Source organism: Lates calcarifer, linkage group LG20 (assembly GCF_001640805.2).
Source record: "Lates calcarifer isolate ASB-BC8 linkage group LG20, TLL_Latcal_v3, whole genome shotgun sequence".
NCBI lineage: Eukaryota > Metazoa > Chordata > Actinopteri > Centropomidae > Lates > Lates calcarifer.
The window spans coordinates 624,964-651,593 of NC_066852.1; the positions used below are offsets into that span (position 1 = coordinate 624,964).

Sequence of the window (26,630 nt, forward strand, 5' to 3'; positions counted from 1 at the left end):
ATCTGAATATTTCTACTACACTCCGCCGTACACTAGGTGGCTGCCTGCACCTTTAAGAGTGGTTCATGAGCCACCAATAAAAACACAGAAGAAGAAGATGACGTTGCCGGCACCGGAACAACATTTGGAAAGTTGTGAACTTCTTCCTCTTCTCTCAGTTTGTTTCATCAGCCACGAGAGTCCACATCCAGCCACAGAAGAGCTTCTCTGCGGTGTTACAGAAAGATGGGAGACCCTGTGACCGACTACACAGCCCGGCTGCAACAGCAGGTAACCGGCCGGTCTGTGGAGGAGAGTGGCTAACATTAGCTAGCAGGCGAAGTACACGTTTGTCTATGAGCGCCGGCGTCAGTTAGATAGCTACTGAGCGAAAAACTACCAATTTAAAGTGTTTTCGTCTTTTACTAAAAACGCTACACGACCAAACCAAACAAGTAACGTGTTTCGAGTCTTTTATCACCACTCTCACATTCGGCTAACACCCAACACACCAACAACCGCTTATCATAGAAGATTTTCAACTTTTGGTTTTGGTTGACGTTGACAGTGCGGCGCAGTGACAGCACATCAGCGGGCATCTGTTTACGGCTGTTGTCGGTAATTTTTTAATTAAAATATCGTTAATTTAAGTTTCCTTTCTTTGCCGAACTTAAGAGAAGATGTTATTAATTAATTTAACGTGTAGTGTGGTACATTAAAAGATGTGCAACTGTATTAAATATGAAGTTAATATTAAATGAGAAGATATTTGAATAGAATTTTGTGCGAGTACATTTTATGTACCGACGCTGAACTGTGTCATAAGTTCCATATCTCATTAATTTTATGCAGTTAAATATGATTAAAAGGTGAGTGTTAGTCAGACAGCTAGCTATCCTTTATGTAATATAAATTTTACAGTTTATTAAAGTGTTGTTTGGGGCCCTCCAGTGGCCTTCTGAATAATAAAAGCTGTTTTCATCATTTAGATGTTGTTTTAGGGCTCCGGCAAATTAATTATGCAATTACTGACTAACCTGCTGACTTGTTTTGATTAACTGATTATTCTGTTTTCTATTAAATGTCAGAAAATCTTTAAAAATATTTATTATACTGCTCTGACCAGTGGTTTAAAATCCAAAGAAATTTAGTTTCCTTACCTCAGCTGCAAGAATTAGATGATTGATCACTTAGTTGATTAAAACAGAAAATTAATTAGCAGCTATTACTACTACTAGGACATTTTTAAAGCACAAATGTTGGTTATTATCATATTATCACATGATTAATTAAGAAAATTAATCGTTAGAAAAAGTCTCTCTCAGTCTCTGAAAGGTCTGTACTGACAATTGGATGAATACTTTTGCTTTCATTTTGTTTTTATCAGCCCGATGCAGGGAAACGTTTTATGGCCTCATTTATAATCAGATTTCCTCCTGAGTCCTGACAGAAACCCAGTGATAGTTTAACACAGTTAAACCTGGTTTATTCACAGGCTAAATGTTCATTATTCAAATTCACTGTTAAAAAAAAAAATGCTGTGAAAATAAAGTCTGATTAAAGAAAAGAACTGAAGAAAAGTACTGATTTGATCTTGTAAGTCCAGTTTCAGCTGCTGTAAAAGTGATGATTCACTTTACTGAGTATCTGAAAGAAGAAACAATATTTCAGTTTTGTTCAGACACTAAGCATCTGGGACCTTTGACCTATGTTTGTTAATATTTTGTCACAACTGGCGCCACTAAAAGTAAAAGTTAAAAGGAAAAATTAAAAAACATGATGATTCTCAGGTAAATTCTGGAGCTATAAGGAGACAGACTGGAATAACTACTTCCTGTTGATCTTACTACACCACCATGCACCTTGGAAACATCTGATCTAAGTGTTCTGATGTTCAAATGAATGGTTATGTGTTGAAATAGCTTAAGCTGTTCTGAGGAGTATCACAAGGCTCTGTTCTTGGTCCTCTTTTATTAATAATATTAGTATGTATTGTCCTCCTACACTGGAATCCAATCTTCTTCTTTTTTATTTTCAGGAGCGGGAGATCCAAAGTCTTTCTGCAGAGATCGAGAGTCTAAAGAATCCACAGGACCTGAGTTCATCTCCACGTCTGGATGAGCTGCGGGAGGAAAACGCCAAACTGAAATACCGCCTTAACATCCTGAAGAGGGTGAGTGATAATGCAGGAGTGCAGCAGGGGGCGCTCTCAGCTCACTGCTTTGACTTCATAGAGATAAAGCCTTTTTCTTAGTTGTATGGGAATATTACTACAACTTATTTCTTGTCTAAATGTTTTAGTTACATTAAAGTGAGCTAACGCTGCCTCATCTGATCATCACTCCCAGAATTTACTGTGAATCCAAATTCATCATCACAGTCTGAGCTGCAATCTTGTATTTTGTGAATCAGTGCTATTTGTCACCCATTACATCTGTTGGTGGGTTTTTACAAACATTTAACCAATATAAAGTATTTAAAAAGAGCTTGTGACTAAATATTGTGGAGTTCAGTTATTTAAAGAAACCTATTAAAAAAAAAAGAAATCTTGAAAAGTAACGTTATTGAGACATTTAAAGTTTCCACCCTTAACTTAAAAAACTTAAAAAAAAGCTGTATAGTGTCCTTTACAGTAGTTTGGTACTTTTAAATTTCGTTGAATTAAATTAAAAAATTTTAACTGACTCAAGCATTGTTAAAATGGTGAAAAAAACTCTCAATTTACCACAGAAAAAAACAAGGGATGATAGAAAAAAACAAACAGGAAACCAAAATGACAGTGAAGAAAAAAACAAAGCAAATGAAAATTCACAAAAAAAATGGTCACACAAATTAGACAAGTGATTAATAAAAGAATACATTTCCATAAATTCTGACTTTTTCACACAATATTAAGGCCTTGTTTTTGAGAATAGCACCAGTGGTCGGCTCACGCTGTTCTTCAAAATTCTCTCCCTGTATTTATTTATTTTGTTTATTATTTATGTATCATCTTCACATCGTTGACGTTGAATCTGAGTTGTTGTGCGTCCTTAGAGTCTGCAAGAGGAGAGAACCTACTGCAGTAAATCCATGATGAACATCAACCAGCGGCTCCAGGAGGTTTTTGGCGAGGCAATCCGGGCGTCCTGTCCCGAGCTGGACAACCCTCCTCTGGCCGTCACACCCAACCAGCAGGCCAAGTTTGGAGACTACCAGTGCAACAGTGCCATGGCCATGGCCCAGGTTAGACTCTTAAACTGGGGTTAAATGAACATTTCAGTGAGTCTACACATCCTGAAACTGTTTAAATGTCTTTTAATTAAATCAGACCTTGATTTGCCTTGAATATTGTTAAATAAATACAACATTTTAAGACAGATTTTATGGTTTTTAGTCCTCCTCCTTAGGATTTCATATTGTTCTGTAGCAGCAAACTGCTGAATCAGCACCACCACTGCAAGTTTAATCATCTGTGAAAATCCATTACAGCAAACCTTAAAATTACACTTGTCAAAAGTTACAAAAAGCTAATTTTCTTTAGCTGTTTGAAGACTTTTGCAGCAGTGATGTAGCCGTCTTAAAGCTTCAGATAAAGGTTCTTTCTGAGGATGAAAAGTGGTGAATTAGATCTTTTTGTTTCAGTTCATTTCACACATTTTAAGCCAAATGGTCGCCGACTTTTTTCGTGCTGCAGATGCTAAAGGCAAAAGGAATCAAAGTGAACCCGAGGGAGATCGCAGAGAAGATCGTCCAGAACCTCCCAGACAACGAACTCACCCAGAAAACTGAGATCGCAGGACCAGGTATATAGAACACACTAGATACTAATACAATGACTTTTCAAAGCCCAGTTCTCTAGCATTAGTCTGTATTCTTGGTCTGATGTCTGTTGTGTCTTCAGGGTTCATCAACATCCACCTGAAGAGGTCGTTTGTGTCCAAACTGCTGAGCAACCTGCTGATCAACGGGGTGCAGCCGCCGCCACTGGCCTCCAAGAAGAGGGTTTGTCTCGCACACATATGTAGCATGAAGCTAGATGTAGACACTCGAGTCTCAGAGGATTATTATTGACTGTATTGTGTCTTGTTGCTCAGGTGGTGGTGGATTTCTCCTCTCCCAACATCGCCAAAGAGATGCACGTAGGTCACCTGCGCTCCACCATCATCGGGGAGAGCATGAGTCGACTGTTTGAGTTTCTGGGCCACGACGTTCTCAGGTCAGTTCAGTCGCTGCGTCTGAAACGTTACAGGGCTGAGCTAGGCTACGTAAAGATCTGCATCCTCTCAACTGTTCTCACAAACATTTAGAAATATTCGACTTTCCCGGTTGTGATTACGGCCTGGATGTTGATGTTTGCAATTTTTCACAAGTGGTAACCTTATAATTACGACATAAACGTGGCATTATCCTTTGTACGGTGGCCATTTTAGGATAGTTTAGACTCAGCCTGAACGCTCATATTAGCATATTAGCACGCTAACACAAAACAGTTAATATAGCATACTGATATGCAAGAGCACAGGTCCACAGTTAGCATCAGTATGCACGTTTAGCATGTAACTTTAATCACTTTAAAAGCTAACTGTAGCATTCAAGTCAAAGCAGAACCAATATTAGCATGCTAGCATGATGCTAAAGCACATGCAGTACCACAGTTAGCATTAAAGTGAACGTTAGCGAATACTGAATGGTAACTGATGTGACAATTAGCATTTCTAGATGTTGTGGTAACTGTGTGCATGCTAACAGTTAGCTTACAACACTTCCCATGTGACATTCAGACATTTATCATGCTAATATGTAGCATCTGTGGAGTTAGCGATATTTTGCACAGGACCAGAGTGCTGGGCAGATGATTGGACGTTCTGCTGTCTGCTTTTTTTGCTTGATGACTCATGTAAAGACGTGAAATGTAGAAAGTCAAACCTCAGTTTTTGACGCCTCCTATTAACATTTACAGGTTGAACCATGTGGGAGACTGGGGGACCCAGTTTGGGATGCTAATCGCCCACCTGCAGGATAAATTCCCAGACTACCTGACCGTCTCGCCGCCCATCAGTGACCTGCAGGCCTTCTACAAAGTCAGTTGATGCTTCATTCCGTCTGTCCTCTTTGTTTCCCACTGTTGCTCGGCGTCTGAATCCACAGAAATCCACAGGAAATGTTGGCTAAATATCAGCTGGAGTAAAAGGCCAAAGAAATCGTTCAAAAATTATAAGAAAACATTGATTTCCTTTGGCTGTCCAGAGAGCTTTTAATGGCCTGTGATTGGTCGGACAGTTTATTTGTAAATAAGCAAATAAAATTGCATCTGATCAGGTTTAATTACCAGAGGAAGCCTTTTAAGTTTGCCTCCAGTATGTGGGCGAAGTTGAAAGCAGATCTACAGTCCTACAGTCTACAGTTCTTTTGTTCCTCAGGCTCTGTGCTTGAGTTTAGAATAAAATAAAGGATACTACATTAAAGTGCCATGTCTCAGCTTTAGTTTGAGTGGGTTTACATCAATGTAGAAAGAACTGTGTGGGAGTTACAGCCCCTTTTAACACGTAGAGCTCAAATTGCGAGATAATAATCAGACACTTTGCTGCTAAATGTCTAAACAAGTCTTTTGGATGAGCTGAAAATCATCTTCACGATGAAGAAAAATTCTCTTTCTGACTCTGTCTGTCCTCTCTGCTGTCGTCTTCCCTCATTTCTCTCCACGCCTCATTTTCTTCTTACATCATCCACCCTACTCTTTCTGCTCCTCTCATTTATTTCTTTTCTCTGTCCCCCTCTCATTTTTATCTCCCTCCTCCTCCTCCTCCCTCTAAATCAGGAGTCGAAGAAGCGTTTCGACGAGGAGGAGGACTTCAAGAAACGAGCGTACCAGTGTGTCGTCAGACTGCAGAGCAAAGAGCCGGACTTCATCAAAGCCTGGAATCTCATCTGTGACGTCTCCAGGAGAGGTAGACTCTGAACAGTCCACCTTAAAACACACAAAGATGCCGTCTGTACACTTTGTCTGTTGATGACGAAGTCCCAAAGTCAGTGTGTTTCTGGTTAAATGTGTGAAATAAGGTCTGTGGTTTTAACACAAGCTCAAGACATTTTCAGGTTTTATTCTCCGACATAAAATGGGTCAGTAAATCCCCCACTCCTGATGTTTGAAGCTTTTCCGTGTCTTAAAAAAGGCGGTTGCTAACGAGTGTCTAAATGAGACTACAGAGGTTGTCGGGGACGTTAACATGAAAACCCATCTACTCACCAGTCCACCTTTACAGCCTCGTTGTGTTTCTACTCACGCTCTTTCAAACTCTCACTAACTTTCTAAGAAGAAAGGCTTTTGTAGAAGAGCTCAGAGCTAAATGAAATGACCAGTTGGAAGCTTAGTGGTGGAGACGTTGACGTCATGTGACCGTGGTGTAGTTGGTTTATAGCCTAACATTAGCTTCTTACTTCTGATTACTTCAAACATCAGAACAGTGGTGTTCATCTGTGAAGATATCTGATAACTGAAGATCAGACTTGATGCTTCAGGTGACATAGACCATGCATTACTGACTGTTTGATCATTTTTTTTTTGTCTGATCTTTCATATTTATACTCGTAACTTTGTACTTGGGCTCAGGGATGACATGATTAGATTTTGTTGGTCACAGGTCAAAGGTCAGGATCACTATGACTTCTTAAATGTGATCTCTGAGGAGCGACTTGAGGTCAAGGTCATGACGACCTCACGTTCTTGTGACTGCGATATATCAGGAATGGCTGGAGAGAATTTAATTATATTTGGCACAAAAATTTATTTGGACTTGAGGATGAATGGATTAGAATTTGGTGGTCATAGGTCAAAGGTCAGGGTCATTGTGACCTATTTTGGCCTCAATATCTTAGTAACACTTCAAGGGAATCCCTTTAAATTTGGTCGCTCTTTTCACCTTTATGACCTTTAACTAAGTCCAGGTGCATTTTTAAGAGATTTTATTAATTCACACCCTGATTTTTAAATTGATCTTAAAATTGATTTTTTTCTTTGTGTTCCAGAGTTTCAGAAGGTTTACGACTGCCTGGACATCCAGATCATCGAGAGGGGAGAGTCGTTCTACCAGGAAATGATGACGGAGGTGGTGAAGGAGTTTGAGGAGAAAGGTCAGTGTGCAACAGGTCAAAGATCTATTTTCAGGACACCTAACAACAAAACCTATAAACTTAGACCTTTGTTGCATCTTTTATTGATATTTAACCAGTGTCTTTGGTTATTGAGATTATTAAAATCATTTTTGTACCAGTAATACTTTGACAGTCAATAGACTTGTCATTCTGCAGTCTGCCTTTACCTGATTCAACCACTAGGGGGCAAAATTGTCCCATAAATGTACTACCTGTCCCCTTCTGTTTCTTCTTCTCTCTTTTTGGGGTTGTGTAATTTCCTTTTCACCCTCAATTCCCTCTTTTTCTGCTCTTTCTTCATTCTCCATTTCACACATTATCTCCTCTTTTCCCCTTCCAATCATACCCACATTATTACTCTCTCCTTCTCCTGTAACCATCATTTATTCCATTTTTCTCTCTCTTGTTTCCATCCATGCTTTCTCCCTTGCTTCCCTGCCTCATCGTCTCTTCTTCTCCACAGGTCTACTACAGCTGGACGAGGGTCGCAAGGTTGTCTTCGTCCCAGGTCAGCCCATCCCCCTCACCGTCGTCAAGTCAGACGGCGGCTACACCTACGACACTTCGGACCTCGCGGCCATCCGCCAGCGGATCTTCGACGAGAAGGCCGACGTCATCATCTACGTCACAGACAGTGGGCAGGTGGGTGCAGAGAGATTAGATTCACACTGTGAGCAAATACAGAAGCTGGACAAAAAAAAAACCGAAAACAAAGAAACCTAAAAGTCAAAAGGTAAACAAGAGGGAAAAAACTAACCAAAGTGTCTTAATTGGGCGCAGAGGGACGATTTGTTTTACAGCAGTTTCAGACCTGTTAGTCCTGAACTATAACTTTTTACCATTCTTCACAACTTCAAGAAGAAGAAACTCAGTGAAGGAGAAAGTCTACTTTAAATTCACAATTTTTTCAGTCATCTTTTGAATGCAACAACATGGCTGCCCGTCAGTGTCACTGTGACTTCACAAAACACACTCACTGTTGACAAGAAAGGTCGCATTATATGGAAGTTGTTCCGTTAGCTTTAAAGCTACAAAGCTCCGATTAAGGCAGACTGCAAAATATGTTGCAGGTCGGTACCAAGAGAGAAATCTTATGGTTTTCATCCCAGCGACCACATAGAGAGGATGAAAATGCTGTTTGTCCGTCCACGCCAAGTCAGCTCAGTTAGCGGAGCTGTACCGAAACAAACATCTATCGTGGCATCTTTTGCGTCCATTTCGCTGTATGAAAAACAATCGAAAAGAACCTTGGATATAACAAACAATTTTCACCTCTACATAGAAGGTCCTATCAAAGAAATTAGTGATAGTCATAGTCGTCACAGGATTTTGTTTTATTTTCATTTTCTAACTTAATTTTCACAAGTTAATTTGTAATACGTAATAAAGGCAGATAAAACATGTTTGTATGGTTAATTGTTATTCTGTTTTTGTCACTAACTTAAATTCTCAAAGTTTCACTAATGAACCCACTAGTTTCTTTAGGCTTCAGTCATTATCAGGATACTCTTCAAACTCCCAGATTATTTATCATGATATCGATCAGTATAAGGACAAAAATCACAATCATATTTTTGCCATAATTGCCAGCCCTACTGTAATTTATTAATTAATTAATTTGGTCTAGTAAGAGTACAGATGAATCAGTGTCCAGTTTCCTGCAGTCTGTCTGTTGCTTCCTACACAAGTTGGAGGCTGAAAACTTTTAAGAAGTCATCGTCTGTGTCTCAGACAGCAGGTTGGGCTTTAAAATGTTATGTGGGTTGTTATGAGGAAAGACATCGTCCTCGGCAGATGCAAGCAGGAGGAGGAGGAGGTGGCGCTCAGTGTCTGCAGACTGACTGAGACTAAAGCTGTCATCTGAGGAAACTTAATTTACCAAGAGCAGTAAATACAAGGCAACCTGTTGGAAATGTTATCAACGATGACAGGAAAGATGGGTAGCATCCTCTGTCAGTGGCATCAAAGTTTTCACTTATCCTCAGTGATACAGTATCTCAACCTCAGATGGATTCAGACGTTCAGATGAGGTCTTGATATCCTCCAAAATTAACGTTGCAGCCGGTCAGGATGCAGTCCTCGTCCAGGCAGCGGTGACATACAGGAAGTCCTCTCCTAATCTGCAAAGTATGGCATGACATTTATGTTATATGTCACTCAGTTTATGTATATGTTTTTTCTTTGTTTTTCAGGGCACACACTTCCAGGTGGTGTTTGCTGCGGCTCAGATGATTGGCTGGTACGATCCCCAGGTGACCCGAGTGGAGCACGCCGGCTTTGGAGTGGTGCTGGGGGAGGACAAGTGAGTTTAAAACACACTCAGGGAGCTGACACTTTGTAGTTGTGTTCTTGTGCGTCGCCAAAAAAGAATAACACAAACAAACTAACAGATGGAGGCAGTGGTATTCCAGCAGCTCCTGTGTTCTGTTGCATAAAATTACTGTTTTTGTCTATGGAGTCTGGTAGTGATATATGGTGATACCACTGTTGAAACAAAAACATTTTCTTCAGTAGAAGAAGGCAAAACATTGCTTGGTGCTGGACATTTCCTTTAGACTGTTAATAAAGAGCTGTTACTGTTAACATTTGCTATGTAGTGTTAGCAAAAAGTTACATATAGCTGTTGGAACTAGCTAGAGATGGTCTACTTAAAAGAATGGGAAATAGTGTTCGTTAAAAGCTGCTGATAGATATAATTGTGAATTTATAATGTTTACCATGTTAACGGTCAGCAGTACCAAACACAAAGTACACCTGAGGCTGATGGGAATGGCAGTAGTTTTCACCAAGTAAACCTACGGGTGATACATCCAAAAAGTATAAGGTTATTTTAGTCAGGAGCACAGTGGTGGACTGACAAACCATGGCTTAAAAATGTACCTCTGAATCATCATAAAGAGTCTGGGCAGTGGCAGCTCTGGAAACTTTCAAACACTTCACAGAATCAATCTTTACTTCTTGAACTGAAAGTTTTCAGCTGAAATTATAGTATACAGTGATGTTTCTGGTCAAACAAAAAGGATCTTACTCCGATAAAAACCCTGGAGTTCTCCTTTAGGAGTGGTGGATGATAAAGCATTAAATACACTCATCTCTGACAGACTGTTAAAGGCCTGAGAGCTGTGGCCACGTCCAAACTAATAACAGTTTAACACAACTCCAAATCACCGTCGTCAGAGCTGCAGCAAAGACGAACACCTCGTCTGAAGACCGAGCCTTCACCACCGGCGCCACACTGTAATCATCTGAATGTCCTTCACTGTGTCTTTATTACCTCTGCTTCTTCATGTTTTTATTACATTTATTATCAAACATAAAAACTGAATTTTACTACACGACTGCAGCGACAAATAAAAAGCAAAATATACAGCCACTGCTCCACAAACAGCGGAGTCAGTGTTTGAACTACCAACGCAGTTACACAACAACGACAACACAGGCCTGTTATTACTCAGTGTGTGAGTGGATGAAGGCAACAGCAGAAAGTTGTGCAGTGCTGTAGGTGGACAACGGTAATTAAAAGTCAGGACGACAGCGTCGGATCAAGTTTGAGAAATGCCTTTAGCTTTAACAGAATTTTCAAAAGATGAGTTTCTAAGCTCATCGCAGCAGAGATTAGCTTTGACATAAAAATGTCCAGGAAGCCGCCTCATCATCCTCAGAGCCGAAGACGCAGAACTACAGCAGACAATGGCCGAGTCTCTTCTGTTAAATATTGAATGTGAACATGCAGCAGAAACTGGAGTCTGATTATCAGCCTCATCAGACGCTTAAATTCCTTCTTATCTTATTGATTGTTTTTTAATGAAAAGAAAGTAAACACAGCAGCGAACAGACATTCAAAACCAACCTTTATTCAGATGATAATGTAATATTAGTTTTTGTTTAATTATCTTATGAAAAATCAAATGAAATTAAATAATACACATTGTAATAAACAGAATCATCCTCAGCCTTTTTCTTCTTCACCTCCACTTCTTCATCATCCCTTTCACCTCCTCCCCCATCTTCTTCTCTTTTCTTTTCTTTGCTGCCTTCTCCTCTTCTGCTTCCCTGTCTCCCCCCTCCTCCTTTTCCTTACCTCCTCATCCTCAGTCTGCTTTTCAGCCTCCTTCTCCTCTTTCCCCTTCCTCTTCTACTTCTCCTTGTACTCCCTCCTTTTCTTCCTCATCCTCCTTCCTGTCCTTCCAGTTCCTTATCCTCCTCCTCCTCCTTCTTCCTGGCCTCATTCTCAACTTCCTCCTTCTTCTCCTTTTCAATCCTCCTCCTTTTTCCCTCCTTCATCTCCTTCTCCTCTTCCTCCTCGCTTTCATTACTCTCATTTTCCTCGTTCAGTCTCCTCATTCTCCTTTTCTTCTCCTCTTCATCATCTTCTTCTCCTCTGTCATCTTATTCTCTTCCATTTACTTCTTCATCTTGTGCTTCTTCTCTTCCTCCCTCTTCACCTTCTTCTCTCCTTCTTCTTCCTTTATTCTCCTCCTTTCTTCTTCTCTTCCTTATTCTTTTGTTTCCAAACAAACAGCAGTCAGAAATGTGAAACACATCATTTGTCATGAACATTTAAAAAACACTTTTTTCCACCTTGATCTCAGTTTTGTTTTCCAGGTCAAAGTATTTGTACATACACTTTGTTCACAGGACAAACTTCCCCTGTGTGCTCTGTATTTCCTCTTACAGTAAGCAGTGATTACTGTGTGGCTGATAGGTGAACAGGCTCTATAATTTGAACTCTATCTGTCATGCTTCTGTTTTTTTTTTTCCCCTTATCAATCGTCCAGAGAGGAAGAATCGAGTTCAGGCGTTACGTGTCGCAGAGGCCATAACTAAATGCTGCTAAACACCCCACAGTAACATGAGGAGGCGTAAATTGGCCCCACAATGTCTGCGCTACTCCAAACTCCATTAGAAATTTATCATGCTGTTTTCATAATCGCTCAACCAGACAATAAGAGCTTAACGCAGCCACGGGGGGAGCTGTTATAGCTGCAAGTAAACAGGGAGGAGCAGGGGGGAGGTGGTGGTGGTGGTGGAGGGGGGGTTATTAAATTTTTGGCTCATGTTCTGCTTGTAATGCTCATCTGATTTGCTTGATTGTACAAAATGTATCACCCCGAGGCGTTGGCAAGCAGAAATAATCTAATACTTTGTTGTCACGATAATTGCTGTCGACAGAAAGTCAAACCTCGGTACCTGCTGGAAAGTTCTGTTGGGGGATGTAGAGACGTCTGATCTCTTTTCAGGCCAAAAACTCACCGCATTGTCCCCCAATCACTTCTTTTGTTTCCCAGCTTGTTCCAACTTTGGTTTCTCGTCTTTTCATTCTCAGGAAGAAGTTTAAGACCCGGTCTGGAGACACGGTGAGGCTGATGGACCTGCTGGAGGAGGGGCTGAAGAGGTCAATGGACAAACTGAAAGAGAAGGAGAGAGACAAGGTGAGAAAGTAGGTTTTTGCTTTTTGAAAAAGTTGCTCTTTTGCTGTCAGACAGAGAGAGAGAGGGGTAACATTAATGAAGGGCAAAGACAAGGTGATTGTGGGAGTCTGGTACCAGGCGTGGTCAAAGCAAAGTCTAGACCAGACAAGGGACAGGTTTTGGGACAATTTAAATTCCCCAGAGCAAAAGGTTTTGCTAAAATTACTTATTTTATCACCACAGCAGTCTAAAGCCTAAAGATATTCAGATTAGCCTCATTTATAACAAAGAAAAGCTGCATGCATGGTTCAGAAACTGGAGTGGAAAGTTTGGTGTTTTTGCATGAATATTGACAAAAATAGACGCTAGATAATTTTCAGTTTAATTAGTTTTAATCATAACATCAGCATTTACATCTGGAAACTGTGTCCGTATAACTCTGGATTATACAGAAAAAAATCAGACAAAAACTGTTTAATTAATTCTTGATTATGGGTCTAATAATTAATCCAGGGTCCATTTACCAGTTTACTGCAGAACTTCTTCCATCTGTGATCACCTGTTCTGTCAAGATTAATTCTATTATTATCATCAAATTATATTAAAATTGTTATTATCATAATGTTATTTATTGTATCTGAAGCAAAAGTGAAACATCAGTTTTATACAGATGACACCTCAGAGCTTGGGTACTGCCACTAGATGTTGTTTAACAAGAAGACGTTACTGTGTTGTTGTAATCAGGTATTGGTGTGATCGTTTTTTTACGTAAGGACGGTTCTCCAAAAGTCTTACCTGAGCCCCTTTGACCTGCACGTGACACCAAAAAGATTTAAATTGGGACAAATGAACTTTTTTGGAGAAGAAGAAGAAGTTAGAGGCCTGAAACAACCAAGAACTGCAGAAGCCAAACACGACTTCAGCACCCTAGGGGTTGAGGTTTTTAATGCTTTATATGGCTGTACTGAATATTTAACTTTAAGTCCTTGTGAAAGCATTCTGAGGTGTTTTTATTTATGTCCAGCTCGCTGCTGTTTCATATTTAAACATCCGTGGGAAGTCTCTTTTATTTCGCTCATTTCTCAGAATAATTGCAAAAAACCTAACGACAGAAACCCTCCTCAGTTGCAGTCTGTTGGCAGATTATTGCAGATTTTTTCGTCTTGTATTTGAATCATTTTATATCAATATTTCGTGACAAATGTTTAATCTTTTATAAGCAGCCATTTAGTCCAGCGAGCAGCTCATTATTTCCGCTTTGCGCTCAGCTTTCGATTCACCCTGACAAGGCTTATTTTACTGTAATGACCGTCTCACTCTACAGTAGCCATTAATTCTCCTCGCTCTCGTCCTGCACGAACTCGTTGCCAAACTCTGGCTCTTTCTGATCACGCCCAGAGACGACCTGGGCACAACATCGCCAGACATTTTTCTCTTCATCTGCTGAGCTCTGAGGACAGCACGCTTTTATTCCTCCTCCTCTCCTCCATCTTTTCATCATGCTCCTTGTTTCTTCCCATAGCTTGTGTGAGCTCAAGCCTCCTCATGTCTGCAGCCACACCGATGCTTTTCATGTTCATTTTTTATCACTGAAAATACATGTTTTTGTCAAAAAACAACTCAGAACTATTTGTTTCTGAACTGTACTTTTCAGTGTGATCATCCCCTCATTAGCCTGCTACACTGAATTATGTCACTTAATGAACCACACCCAGCTATAAGTGCTTTAGGACCAGAGAGACAAAAAATGTAAGCTTTGTCATAATGTTACGGCTACTAAAATTGTAGTATTCCTTGTCCATTGTTATGGCAGTTAGCTGTTGTCAAAGTATATACAAAATCTTCTGTCATTGTGTATAAACTTTGATTAATTGATAAACCTGTCATCAGTAATGATTGTTCATGCCTAATTCAGTTAACTGAATTCATGAAAATAGGTTGCCAACTATTTTCGTGAGTAATTCATCTGTAGATTACAGTTTTCAATCATGTGCTTAATTGTCAGAAAATATAAAAAAGCTCAGAATGACATCCTCAAATGTGCTGATCAACCAACAGTCCTAAACCCAAAGATGAAGACCGTCTAAAGAGGAGTTTCCAGTTTGACTGACTGATTAATGAGATTAAAGACATAGGTTAAAGGCTTTGTAGTAATCACAGACAGGATTTTACAACTCAGAGTGATAATGGTTTAAATAACGCAAAAAAAAAAAAAAAACAGAGAAGAAAAGAAGCGATAGCAACTAGAAGCAAAACATTGACGCTGAACTCACAACATTTCTTCTAGACTGTGAAGTAAACAGCTGTTAATTCTAACATTGTCTATGTAGCTGATAGCAAAAACGTAAAAATATCTCATTTAAATTCATGTTGGAACTAGCTACAAGATGGTCTTGGGCTCTTGGGAAATGGTTTCGTTAAAGGCTGTGATCGATATAATAGTTGAGTTGGTAAATTCTTTATCCATGTTAACATTTGTAATTAGTACAACACAAAGTAGAGCAGAAACTGATGGGAATGGCAGTAGTTTTCTCCAAGTACACCTGAAGTGGATGGGAAGGCAGTAGTTTCACTAAGTACACCTGAGGCTGATTGAATGCAGTAATTTTGTATTTATGTCATAAGTCAAAGTTCAGAACTGAAGTTTTGACCTGCTGGTGGTAGAGGAAAAGTCAGTTGAACACCACCGTCACTGGGATTCATCTCATGGGCAAGAAGAATGTCTGAACCAAATTTCATTGGCAGTCCATCCAAAAAGTGTAAGGTTATTTTAGTCAGGAGCAAAGTGGTGAACTGATAAACCATCGGCTTAAAAAAATGTACCTCTGACACATCATAAAAACAGTCTGGGCAGTGGCAGCTCTGGAAACTTTCGAACACTTCACAGAATCAAATTTTTTTTCCTTCTTGAATCAAAAGTTTTGTCGCTGAAGCGTTTCAGCTGGAAATTCCTTTGAGTCTAAAGTCATTTGTTTCCCCTGACATTTAGCTTATGAAATCATCTTTCACAAACTTTTGTTCTTTTGGTAGTGTGAGAGATTTCACCAAAATCACTTCCTCTGTAGCTTTTCCTCATCCAGGAAAGCTTTGATGAGTTGTATTTTCTCAGCAGCACCGGGACCTCACTCTCACAAATTACACAAACTCTTGCTACAACACAAACTCTCCATCTCTGGCTCGTGTGCAGCTCTGTTGGACCTCGTTAAAAGAAGTATGTGGTGGTTGTTTAGGAATGAGAAGTGTTATTTTTCACCCCCTGACCTGATTGTTCCAGCTAGTCTCCCGATTCAACCCAGAAAATATCTGTTTACAAGCCTTTTCCACCATCCCTGGGCTATCATTAGCTGTTGTTTTCCCCTCACTTCACAAGGCAAAACTCTGACTTTTCTGTTAATTTGACTGTATGTGTTTGCACTGTTTGATGTTGAGGCGTTTGTATCTGAAATCAAACTTGCAGGTGGGTAAAAATGAGTGAGGAAAAACACTAAACAAAGCAAGAGAGAACCTGACCTGGTTAAGTATTGTCTGGAGCGCTCGGTGCAGTGTAAACAGTCAGTGACTTCCAGTTGAACTGCAATGATTTTAATGCTGAGAAGGTTGTGGGAAACCGGTGCCAGCACAGTTTCCCTGCAGGCCCTTCTGGCCTGGCACTTTGCTCTCAGTCTGGGTCAGTGCCCACGTCTACCATCTGCTTACCCTGCCTCATTAAAACGAACCCCAACCCTGGCCTCCGTGAACCTCAGTCTGCGCCGCTAACACTGCTAAGATTTGTTTTCTCCAACTATGTTGTTTTGAACTCCTTTCTCTTCTTCTGTAATTCACCATACTGTTTTTTGTGTCCTTTACTTTTATATCCTGTTATGTTCTGTCCTGTCCGGCCTTATCCTGTTGTGTCACACTGGATCCTGACCTCTCAGATCCTGTCCCTTCCTGTCCTGCTGTGGCTTGTAATTGGCGGCTATAACAAGAGCTGCAGTGATTGGTTGATTGATTAGGTAGTTGAACATCATAAAAATAATCAGCCACTACTTTGATAATTGACTTATGTCAGAATTTTCTGCTTTTATATATGAAACTAAATTAAGTGTTTGGGGCTTTTTGGATCGTTGGTTTGACAAAGAAATCTGAGGTTCCTCCTGAAACCATGATACAAACATCCATAATCTCATATCATGATACGGGAAGACAGAACCATCATTCACCTCCCATTAATAAACATCGTAAATCGCATAATTATTATTTTATTTAAAGTCAGGACAAATTTATCCTGTTATATTTTTGTTTTTTAATGTGTTCTTGTATTGTCTTTACTGTTTATCTCAATTCTTTAATAATTGGTCTTGTTGTGACCCTTACTTCCCTCAGTCTTCTCCGTTCTGCTTGACTGCAGTTTTTTTTGTTTTCCAATCAAAACCACTATCATTAAATCTGCATTCTGCATAATCCCCTTCTTACTCTGTTCACTCCCTGTGGTATCAGACACGTCACATATGGAGTCAAGGGAAGGCTATGACTTAATAAGTCAATTTAATCTTTGCCCGAGGTTAGAAAATTTGATTCATTATTTGGATTAAATTCAACTCGCTGGTTTTACTGATAGAAGAATGAGGTGAAGTAGTGCCTGCAGTAATTACAAGCTGATTGAAGCTACAGTTATCAACAGTTTTTAATGCCTTTAAAGAGTTTTCAGGGGAAGTGGTGATGAGGAAGATCGTTAACTCCATACCTGTGTTTAGTATGTCTGCTTTATTGAACGAAACTCGTCTGTGTTTCTGAAGGTCCTGAGCCAAGAGGAGCTGATTAAAGCCCAGAGGTCTGTCGCTTTTGGTTGTATCAAATACGCCGATCTCTCCCACAACCGCATCAACGACTACGTCTTCTCGTTCGACAAGATGCTGGACGACCGGGGCAACACAGCGGCATACCTCCTCTACGCCTTCACCCGCATCAGGTGAGGTCTCGCTGTAATGTGTGTGAGAGTATTTTACAGATAAAACTAAAACTTGGATGTTGCTTTAATGTTACTTTAAGCCTTACTAGCAGTGTAAGGTTAACAAAGACCAGCAGGGGTAAAATATCTTGACTATTATTGGAATGTCTACCGGTCACAGTCCTCAGAGGAGTAGTGAACTTGTAGCTCCATTTACATTGGAAGTCGTAGGTCACGTATGAGTTAACAACGTTCCAGTTAAGAAGTTGGAAAAACATGGACTGCTCGCAGAGCCTTTGTAGTTGGTCTTTGAGAATACAGACAAATTCAAAACAAATCTACACTCCTCCTGAGGAACACCTCAGATGTTAACGTTAGATTTTAATGCAAACACTTCAGAACATTCTTAAAATGTGATCAAATTTAACTTGAACGTATCCCGGGCTAGCTTTAGTCATGGCTAGCCATTGTTAGCAATACCAATGCTCTACATGGTATTTTCCACATATAAACAGCGTAGCAACGTGTCAGTTAGAACTAACAATACTATGTGTATGACTGTGATTTATATTTTTGCTGCTGACAGACTCAGATTATTATTATAAGTTTTCTGACAACATCATGGATAGGATTCCTACAGAGACAGAGGTTTTTTTAAAGAGTAAGATCATTTTTGTTTCACCAGAAACATCACTACCAGACTCCACTGACAAAAACAGGAGTTTTACCATGAACATGACACAAGATACTCAAGGCTGGTTCATTTTCAAACCCCAGCTTGACGCCTCACTTTGGGACACGTAAAGTATTTTGGAAGATAAACTGAGTTCTTTAGACACGTTTCTCCCTCGTTCGTGTCCTCAGAGCACCTCCCACCCACACCAGTATACTTTCATTAGCCGTATCAGATCAGCCTCGCTGGCCCTCGCGGCAGCTTGTGGCAAGGGATTAGTCTTTGGGGTATTTTCAGCCAGCGCGAGACGCAATTTCTCCTCACCCCTTATCCCCACCCCACATATCGAGTGAGCGTCTCCCGGCTGCAGAGAGCTGTGTTGATCCAGCCCCCCCACCACACCCCCCGAGGTGTTAGACTTGGGGGTGGCAGAGTGCACGGCGAAGATTGATCTTCTTGATTTTCAGCAGGGAGGGTGAGAGCAGTGTTGCCTGAGAAGACTCGATGTTCCTGCACTCAGTCAATAGAGCGTTCACTGATGCCAACAGCCCTCCCCCTTCCTCCCCTCCCTCCCCTCACTGTGGGTGTTCAAGTGTCATGCACGAAAAGAAGGAGAGACTTTCTCAAAACCTCAGAGGGGGGTGATGGTTGTTCAACTTGTTGTGTCCTAACAGAATAAATGAAGAACGGAGCAGCAGCCATTTGTAGCCACATGATCAGAGACTGAACTGAATGTGTTTTTTAAGACACCAGAACCGTAAGCAATGATTTCAGTTAATGTGAAGATTACTTTTCTGAGTTTTCGGTGTCCAGAAGAGCTTCCTTAAGAGAGACGCATCATTTAAACTCAAGTAAATAGACACTCATCGGCCACTTCATTAGGTGCGCATTGCTTTTACTGGGTTGGACCCCCTTTTACCTTCAGGACTGCATTAATTCTTCATGGCATAGATTCAACAAGTTGTTGGAAACACTTCTCTGAGATTTTGGTCCATAGTGTCATGAAAGCATCACACAGTTGCTGCAGATTTGTCGGCTGCATATCCATGAAGTGAATCTCTTGTTGCACCACATCCCAAAGATGCTCCATTGGACTGAGATCTGGTGATCGTGTTAATGTAATATTAAGCTATGACCATGAACTAATTTGAATGCATCCCAGACTAGCCATTGCCATTGCTAGCCATTGTTAGCGATACCAGTCCATGACAGCACTCTACGCTGTATTTTGCAAACAGTATGGCAACAGTACTATGTGTGTGACTGACTTAATGTGGAACAAATAAGACAGAACTGTAAAATTTGTGTTCACTACTGTTGATGTGAGTAGCAGCCATCTTGACGTCTTATATCAGGGTTGGTGGGGTTGCTCTGACTCTCAGAGTTGGAAACCCGACTTCCGAGTACAACTAGAACACACCATTCGTTTCTCAACATGAACAAGTTTCTTTCCCTCTGCTGTGTGTCAGAGATGCTGACCTGAAAAGCAGCTGTGTCGCAGTCTCAGTTATTTTTTTCTCTCGTACAAAAGAAGCAGACTCCAGCTGGTAAATACTGGAACGATCCTCTGGGACACACTCCACCTTGATCCACATCTCTGCTGCTGCACTTGAGCAGGAAAAGTCAGAACAGACTCTGGTAAATCCTGACTGTTTACAAGCTGTTTATCCATATTAACGTTGTAATCGTTTCCCCATAGGTCCATCGCCCGCCTGGCCAACATCGATGAGGCCACGCTGAGGAAAGCGGCAGAGACCACAGAGGTCATCCTGGACCACGACAAGGAGTGGAAGCTGGGGAAGTGCATCCTGCGCTTCCCCGAGATCCTGCAGAAGATCCTGGATGATCTACTGCTCCACACGCTCTGCGACTACCTGTACGAGCTCGCCACCACCTTCACCGAGTTCTACGACAGCTGCTACTGCGTGGAGAAGGACAGACAGACAGGTACTGAGATCTGTTTGTAAACTCTTCAGGCTGCATTATAATAAGTCCGTCTAAGTCTAATTATATGCATAGATTCTGTCATAAAGGAGGATTATCTTCAGCAACAAAGTCGTATTTAGAAAGAGATTCTGCTCTTGTGTTTTGCAATTAATGTTTTTCTAACTCAAAACCCAAAGTGCAAAGTCGTTCTGAGTCAGTCTGTTCATAGTAATTCACACTCTGAGAGGGTTTTTCCACTAAAAGCTGTCTTAGCCCTCCACTCGTTACCATGAGCATTTTATCCCTGTGGTGCTCTGGAGTGCTAGCACTTCAGGCTTAAAGCTGTTTAATTATGCTAATGCTCAGTTAGCGCTGTGGCAATAACCCCCAGCTGGAGGTTATTATTTTATGTCATGTTTAGGAAGTGTAAAAGTTCAGACTGATGGAAAGTCACAGTGTAAATCAAACACTGCCTTCACTTTCTGAAATACTGTACATGTGTTCATGTTTCAGAGGAAAAGGTGAATTTAAAAAGTACAAAGATTTTCAAAACTAAGAGAAAGAGGCCAAAGTGTGCACATATAAGTCAGCCCCAACTTTAAGACTCCTCACACTTCAGGATGTCCTGTGACTCTGGCCCCTGATTTAAATCAAACTGAACTACACCTGCAACTTTTTTTCATTAAAATAATCTGCCAATTATTTCCTAGATTAATAGATTGATTGTCTATAACAGGGTTTGTTTTAAAATGTTTAACTTACTATCAAAATTCAATTAGTCAACTAATCGTTCCTGCTTTAAACTGACCATTTACATCAATTAACCAGTAATATAAGTAACATATCAAACTGTGTTAACACTTTTAAATCTAAATGTGATCTCGGCCTCTTGTATCTCATCAGAGTTTCTTCCTCAGCAGCACTCTGTCCTCCTCTTGTAAACTCTGAAGCATCAGCTTGTTTGTGCAAATTACAAACTAATTTTGCTGTCTGTCAATGACCATCGACGTTCACGCCCCTTTAACGACTCGTCTGTGTAATGCACCCTCTGCTGCTCATTACCGACTTAATTTCTATTGGATTTCTGCGCCGTGTAGCAATTTGGCCTGATGGGCTGCACGGTCATGGATGTTGCATGTGGACGTGGACGTCCGGGTCATTGATTTTTTTCATTTGAAGCCATGATGTCGGCCGCCGCCGCCGCCGCTGTGCGATGGCATCATCATTAAACCTGCCCTCTGACCTTTTGTTGTTTGGTTGGTGTCATTCTCTGCTTCACTGGCTGTTTTTCTGTTTCCCCATCTCTCCAGTCTGCCTCACCTCTCCCTTTGTTTTTCTCTCTTTCTTCCTCCGTCTCCTTCATCACCTTCACCTCACTTCTTTTATCTTAATTTGCTCCCCTGCTCTGAAGTTTTAAAGTTGAAGGCAGCTGGACTTATTTTAGGTTTCTTGAAGATGTTTCACCTGAGGCTTCATCAGTTCTAGAGACTGGTTTGGAAGTCCTGAGGTATTGAACCTCTTGGAGGTGGTCCTCAGAGTCATTCAGCCACCCTGTTGTCATGAATCGTTAGGATCACATGGGTTGAGGTGTGAATGGGGGCTAAGGATATCAGGACTACGTTGCACACTCAAGCTACTACTTAGCAAGGCTACTACCCAGGAGGCCAAAAAGCCTCAGGTTTAGCTCATATAATTTGTGTCTACATAATTTGACTCATTGTAAATTTGTTAGAAATCTGCACCAATGAAACACAGTGTCGACTATATTAGGTCCTCCATCCTCCATGGTCTTGTAGAGAGACCTTATAGTGTCAAAATCTACCTTTAAGTGCTTCATGTTTTTGTTTTATGAGCCAGCTTCACTTTTTTTCTATGTATCTGGTAATTTTCAGACAGAAAACCTGAGGCAAGGTCGTGTTATTCCATCATAGGTGCAACAAATAGTTATTTTCATTAATAATATACCTGACAGTTGTTTTCTTTAATAATTGATTGATTGCTTTATCTCTGAAATGTCAGAAAAAGATTAAAAGATGCCTCAATAATGCCTGAAGCCTAAGTTAACATATTCTAACTGCTTATTTTGCCTGAATGCTGAGTTTATTGTCATAGAAAACAGGGACACCAGAAATTATTCACATTCAAGAGGCTGGGTCAGGTGAATTATTGGTTTTCCTTTAAAAAAAAAAAGAAAAAAAAAAAAGACCTAAATCAACTCTGGATGTCTGGGGTCAATAAGGGTCTGTCAACAGATTCTTACCCTGCCCCCTTGGAGGTTAATTCTCAATTCACTCCCAGTTAAAGAGAGTTTACATAGTTTTGTTTAAGGTGAGTCTGAGGAGTTGTGAGATGATTAATGGGTCGGGAAGGTGCAAAAATCTACTTCATAAAACTGTATCAATCTTTCAAATGTTTCTCTTTTACTTTTATTTATTTTTACTTTTTGTGAGAAACTAAAGAGTTTTTTTAATTTGGTGGAACTAGGGATGGGCATCGAGACCTGGTTCTGTATGGACTTGGAACTAAATTCTTGGAGCGATCATGTCCTCGTTCTCGCTTTGTTTCTTATTTGCTTGCTTGTTACTTTGGCTGAACGTGCAAAGCACTCAAGGTTTTTGTATGCAAGTATCAGTATGGTTAAGTATCATTAAAGACCCGAATCGTTAAGCAGTCTCAAAAATGGGATCAATATCAATAAAAATCCGTGATCCCCATCTCTGGCTTTTAGACATCTGAAACATGCCAAGGAGACTCAGAAATGTTGGGAACCACTTGTTTAATCTCTTAGCAATACTCACAACCATAGTCTGGACTCTCAAAACTCAAAATGTTGCGTGGTCAAACGCGACTTGAGAGTAAACAAACATGGCGGACGTCGAGCAGGAAGAAGTGAAGATGGTGATTTGTGGACTCCTTTTGATGGAAGATTCACGTAGAAAGAAGAAAGAACTAAACTAACCAGCTACTGGGCCACAAATGATTGAGAAATTAAAAAATAGAATGAATTATAAGACAAAAAATCTTAAATGTTTCTTCTCCGTTTATTCCAGGTGAGGTGGTGAAGGTGAACATGTGGAGGATGCTGCTTTGCGAAGCCACAGCCGCCGTCATGGCCAAAGGCTTCGATATCTTGGGCATCAACCCTGTCCAAAGGATGTGATGTCACAGCAGATCATGCCATCTTGCCTCCATCTTTGCATCAGACTTCACCAGGATCCAGAACCAGGAGGAAGAACTGAAGATAAAGAGTAAAGATCAAAAATTGTGCCAGAACTTTAAGATATATTTTCCATAAACGTTATTCTATCCATCCTGGGAGGGAAAAAAACATGGTATTCAGCTCTTCAGTTAACATCTCATGTGAAGGATCTTTTTTATTAAAGAACCAATATGAAACCAAAACTTCACCTGGTCTGCTGTGGATTATTTTCAGGTGCTAGATCTCTCAGGTTGAAGCCTGAATTTTGTTGTGATTCTTTACGTTTAATTTGTAACAAAAACAAGAAGAAAAGGTTGACATATTTTGACGTCAATGTTAAGCTGAAGATGGTGAATTAGCCAGAGTCACTTCCTCCTGAGCTGGACTAAATAACTCTAGAAGGGTTGAGATGCTGTAAATCTGCCTGGAATAGACAAATCAGTAAATCAGAGTAGAGGTTGTCAATGTGTTGTTTATTCTGAGTTGTTTTTCTGCTCACCACTGTTATAAAGGTTGGTTATCTGAGTAACTGTAGACTTTTTCGCAGGTCCAACCAGTCTGGCTGTTCTGTTCATTGGATGTTTTTTGTTTTTAAAACTAAAACTCTCAAGACACTTCTGTGTGAAAATCCCACGAGTTCAGCTGTGTCAGGAATACTCAAACCAGCCAGTCTGGGTCAAAGGTTGAAGTCGTTCTGATGTTTGACGTGGACATTAACTGAAGCTGCCTGAACCTTTTCATCGCACTGCTGCCACATGATTGGCCGAGCAGACAATTGCATTGGTAGGCAGCAAACTTTTGGACCTGTAAAGGCCTCTTTTGTGTTTCTTTGCCTCTGCTCTTCTGCATCAGGACCCCCGCTGTGCCGACTAATTGGTTTCATTGAAATGAGTGAGGAAGCAACACCCACTCCACCAGCCAGCGTTCGCAGTGATTGTTTCATTTTCTCCAAACATCACCATTAGAAAAAGTTTGTAAGACACTTTAATCACATAAGAATTCTACACACAGAGGCTTAAAGCATTACTCAGCGAGAATAGTTTTGCATTTCTACTCTAATTGCTTTTCCCTGTGTCCGCCCCCCTGCCTCCCCGACCCTGACGTATAAACAGTCATGTTTGACTTGAGCTGCTTACCAGATAACGACAATTACAGCCTTTGCCCTCCACAACTCGTGTGAGTAAATGGGCTTTGTTTGTGGAAACTCGAAGTGCGAGGCAAACAAACTCATTTGATGAAGTTAATTATACATCACACTCACACATACTCACTCCGAGGCAGCCTGGAAGCCTGTAATTGTTGAGTCTGCCTCTACCCAGCAGACAGTTGTGCAGTTGCATATATATAAAAGTTGTATGACTCCAGGAATCACCACAAGTCGTACAATAGTTGTTAGAAGAGTTTGTGCCGAGGGGAAAACGTGTGCTTGTGACCCATCTTTGAAACTCTTGAAAAATCTACTTTCCAGTCATCTCCCATCATCCCTTACATCTCACAACTTCACGACTGATGTCAGGACCTTTTACCAGGTGGGGGTTTGGCTCTGTCAGGGTCTGAGTGGTTCGGAGGAGCTGCCTCTGGAGACTGAAGGGCCAGTGTCCTCCATGCTGAGGAAGATGGTGATGCAGGTGAAAGGTACAAACCAGAGGTGGGTAAGAATGAATTGTTAGTCAAGTGCTGTAAAACAAAACACAATCTGTTTTATACAAAAAAACCTGTAAAATAACTGTTTTTCTGCAAACAGCACCTTTAAATGCAGCCACTGTGAAAATATCTCCATAAATACAGGTTGTGATGACTTTTGACCTACAAATACAGTCAAACTGTCACTGTCACTTTATTTCTATACAAACATCTCTTTTTTTTAAATTCAAACTGAAATATAAACTTCTACTGTAAAACTTAAGAAAGTGAGTGATTCTGCCTCCTTAATACATCCCCAACTAAGCAGAAATACTGTGAAATAATAGAATAAGAATATTAAAAGTGTATTAAAAGTAAGATTTTGTGTCTCTGGAAAACCTCAACACCCAGAAAATACCCAGCGGTTAAACTACTATCTCTATAAATGTAGGCTAGGTCTTGTTAGACAGAAAATGTCTACCAGAATAAATTACTTCCTGAAAAAATTACATAAAATGTTTTTTTGTAGTTTTGTTGATTTTTGATAAAACTGGCTGATGATTGAGTATAAATTATGTATGTTATATACACAGTTAATCGTTGTTACACAAGTTGTTTATATTTAGGGTGAAACTCAGTTATCAGCCGACCAATCAGCGTTTGGTCTACAGATGTTGGCTGGCGTCTGTCATCACTGGCAGTCGCAGAGCGGCAGACAAACAAACCAGTGAAAGGGAAAAAAAAAACAATGTTTGAGTCATCGTTTCGTGGCTTTGGATTGTTCGCACTGTGAGAAGCTTCATTAACTGGGGAAATCTGGATGCTAAAACAAGTTTTGGATGCTCGGCGTGAAGGTAAGTTAGCTAGCTAACTCATTAGTTGTGAGCATTAGCATTAGCGTCAGCCTTCTGACTGCCTGTTTTGCACCTCAGTTTTTTTGGCTCTCTGTGATTGTTTTTGTGTTGCTTTTTATGTTCCTGGTCATACCTTGTCGTTTTGCTGTGCCTTGCCTCAGTGGTTTTGCGGACTGTCGGACCTGTGTGTGGTAGTTATCAGTCCATGGCCGTACACTGATCTCCTGTTGTGTATTTATTAATATGTTTTTGGTGACTTGGTACTTGATTGAGCACAGTATGTGTTAAATACAGTCTTGAAAACTAGATTTCAACTTTTGTAATCAAAGTATTCGTCTTGAAACTCAAAGTGTGACAAGTGTGACTGTCAGGATTAAGTCAGTTTTAATCTTAGTAACTTTAAGTACTTTAATTTTAATTAGTAACTTTTTCTCAAATATTTGTTGTTGTTGGTTCTTCAGGAGGTGAAGTCAACTGCTGATTTTCTGAAAGAGCCCTCTGATTGTTAAATGTTGTGGTTCACCTGTAATGTTGAATATTTCTGTGTTTTCATGGTTAAGCTCTTGATGAGGAATAGGTAGTAGTGTATTGATCATTTTCCTTTGTATGTTTTTCTTTGATTTCCTCCAGTCCACAATCGCCGGGACATTGTCCACGATCGCAAAGACATGGTCCACGATTGGAGAGGCATTGTTGAGCATGACAGAGACATTGTCCATGATTGCAGAGACCTTGTCAAAGATGAGAGAGATGTTGTCCATGATCAGAGATATTGTCCCTGACTTGTAGAGACCTGCGCAAGAATTGGCAGAGACAGGGGTCACCGATTCAGTGGCATTGCCTGCGATCAGAGAGACATTGTTGATGATGTCGGAGACATCGTCCATGATCACAAAGACAT

The 26,630-nt window shown here is 40.5% G+C and overlaps 1 protein-coding gene across 1 annotated transcript; it reads left to right on the forward strand.

The window, feature by feature from the left end:
- The first annotated feature begins 102 nt into the window (after nt 1-102).
- rars1 (arginyl-tRNA synthetase 1) lies at nt 103-23,455 on the forward strand. The gene is made up of 15 exons (XM_018679661.2): nt 103-270; nt 2,018-2,152; nt 3,016-3,204; nt 3,656-3,764; nt 3,863-3,963; nt 4,056-4,177; nt 4,922-5,042; nt 5,780-5,909; nt 6,988-7,092; nt 7,577-7,755; nt 9,306-9,415; nt 12,440-12,545; nt 17,303-17,475; nt 19,827-20,074; nt 23,104-23,455. The coding sequence occupies exons 1-15, from the start codon at nt 226-228 to the stop codon at nt 23,211-23,213; spliced, it is 1,983 nt and encodes a 660-aa protein (XP_018535177.1). The 5' UTR covers nt 103-225; the 3' UTR covers nt 23,214-23,455.
- Nucleotides 23,456-26,630: the final 3,175 nt, after the last annotated feature.

Bases quoted from the DNA above. Each gene is read 5' to 3' on its own strand.
- rars1 (XM_018679661.2), top strand. From the start codon at position 226: ATGGGAGACCCTGTGACCGACTACACAGCCCGGCTGCAACAGCAG. The intron at 3,964-4,055 runs GTTTGTCTCGCA...CTTGTTGCTCAG, and splicing joins CACTGGCCTCCAAGAAGAGG to GTGGTGGTGGATTTCTCCTC. The intron at 12,546-17,302 runs GTGAGAAAGTAG...GTGTTTCTGAAG, and splicing joins AAGAGAAGGAGAGAGACAAG to GTCCTGAGCCAAGAGGAGCT.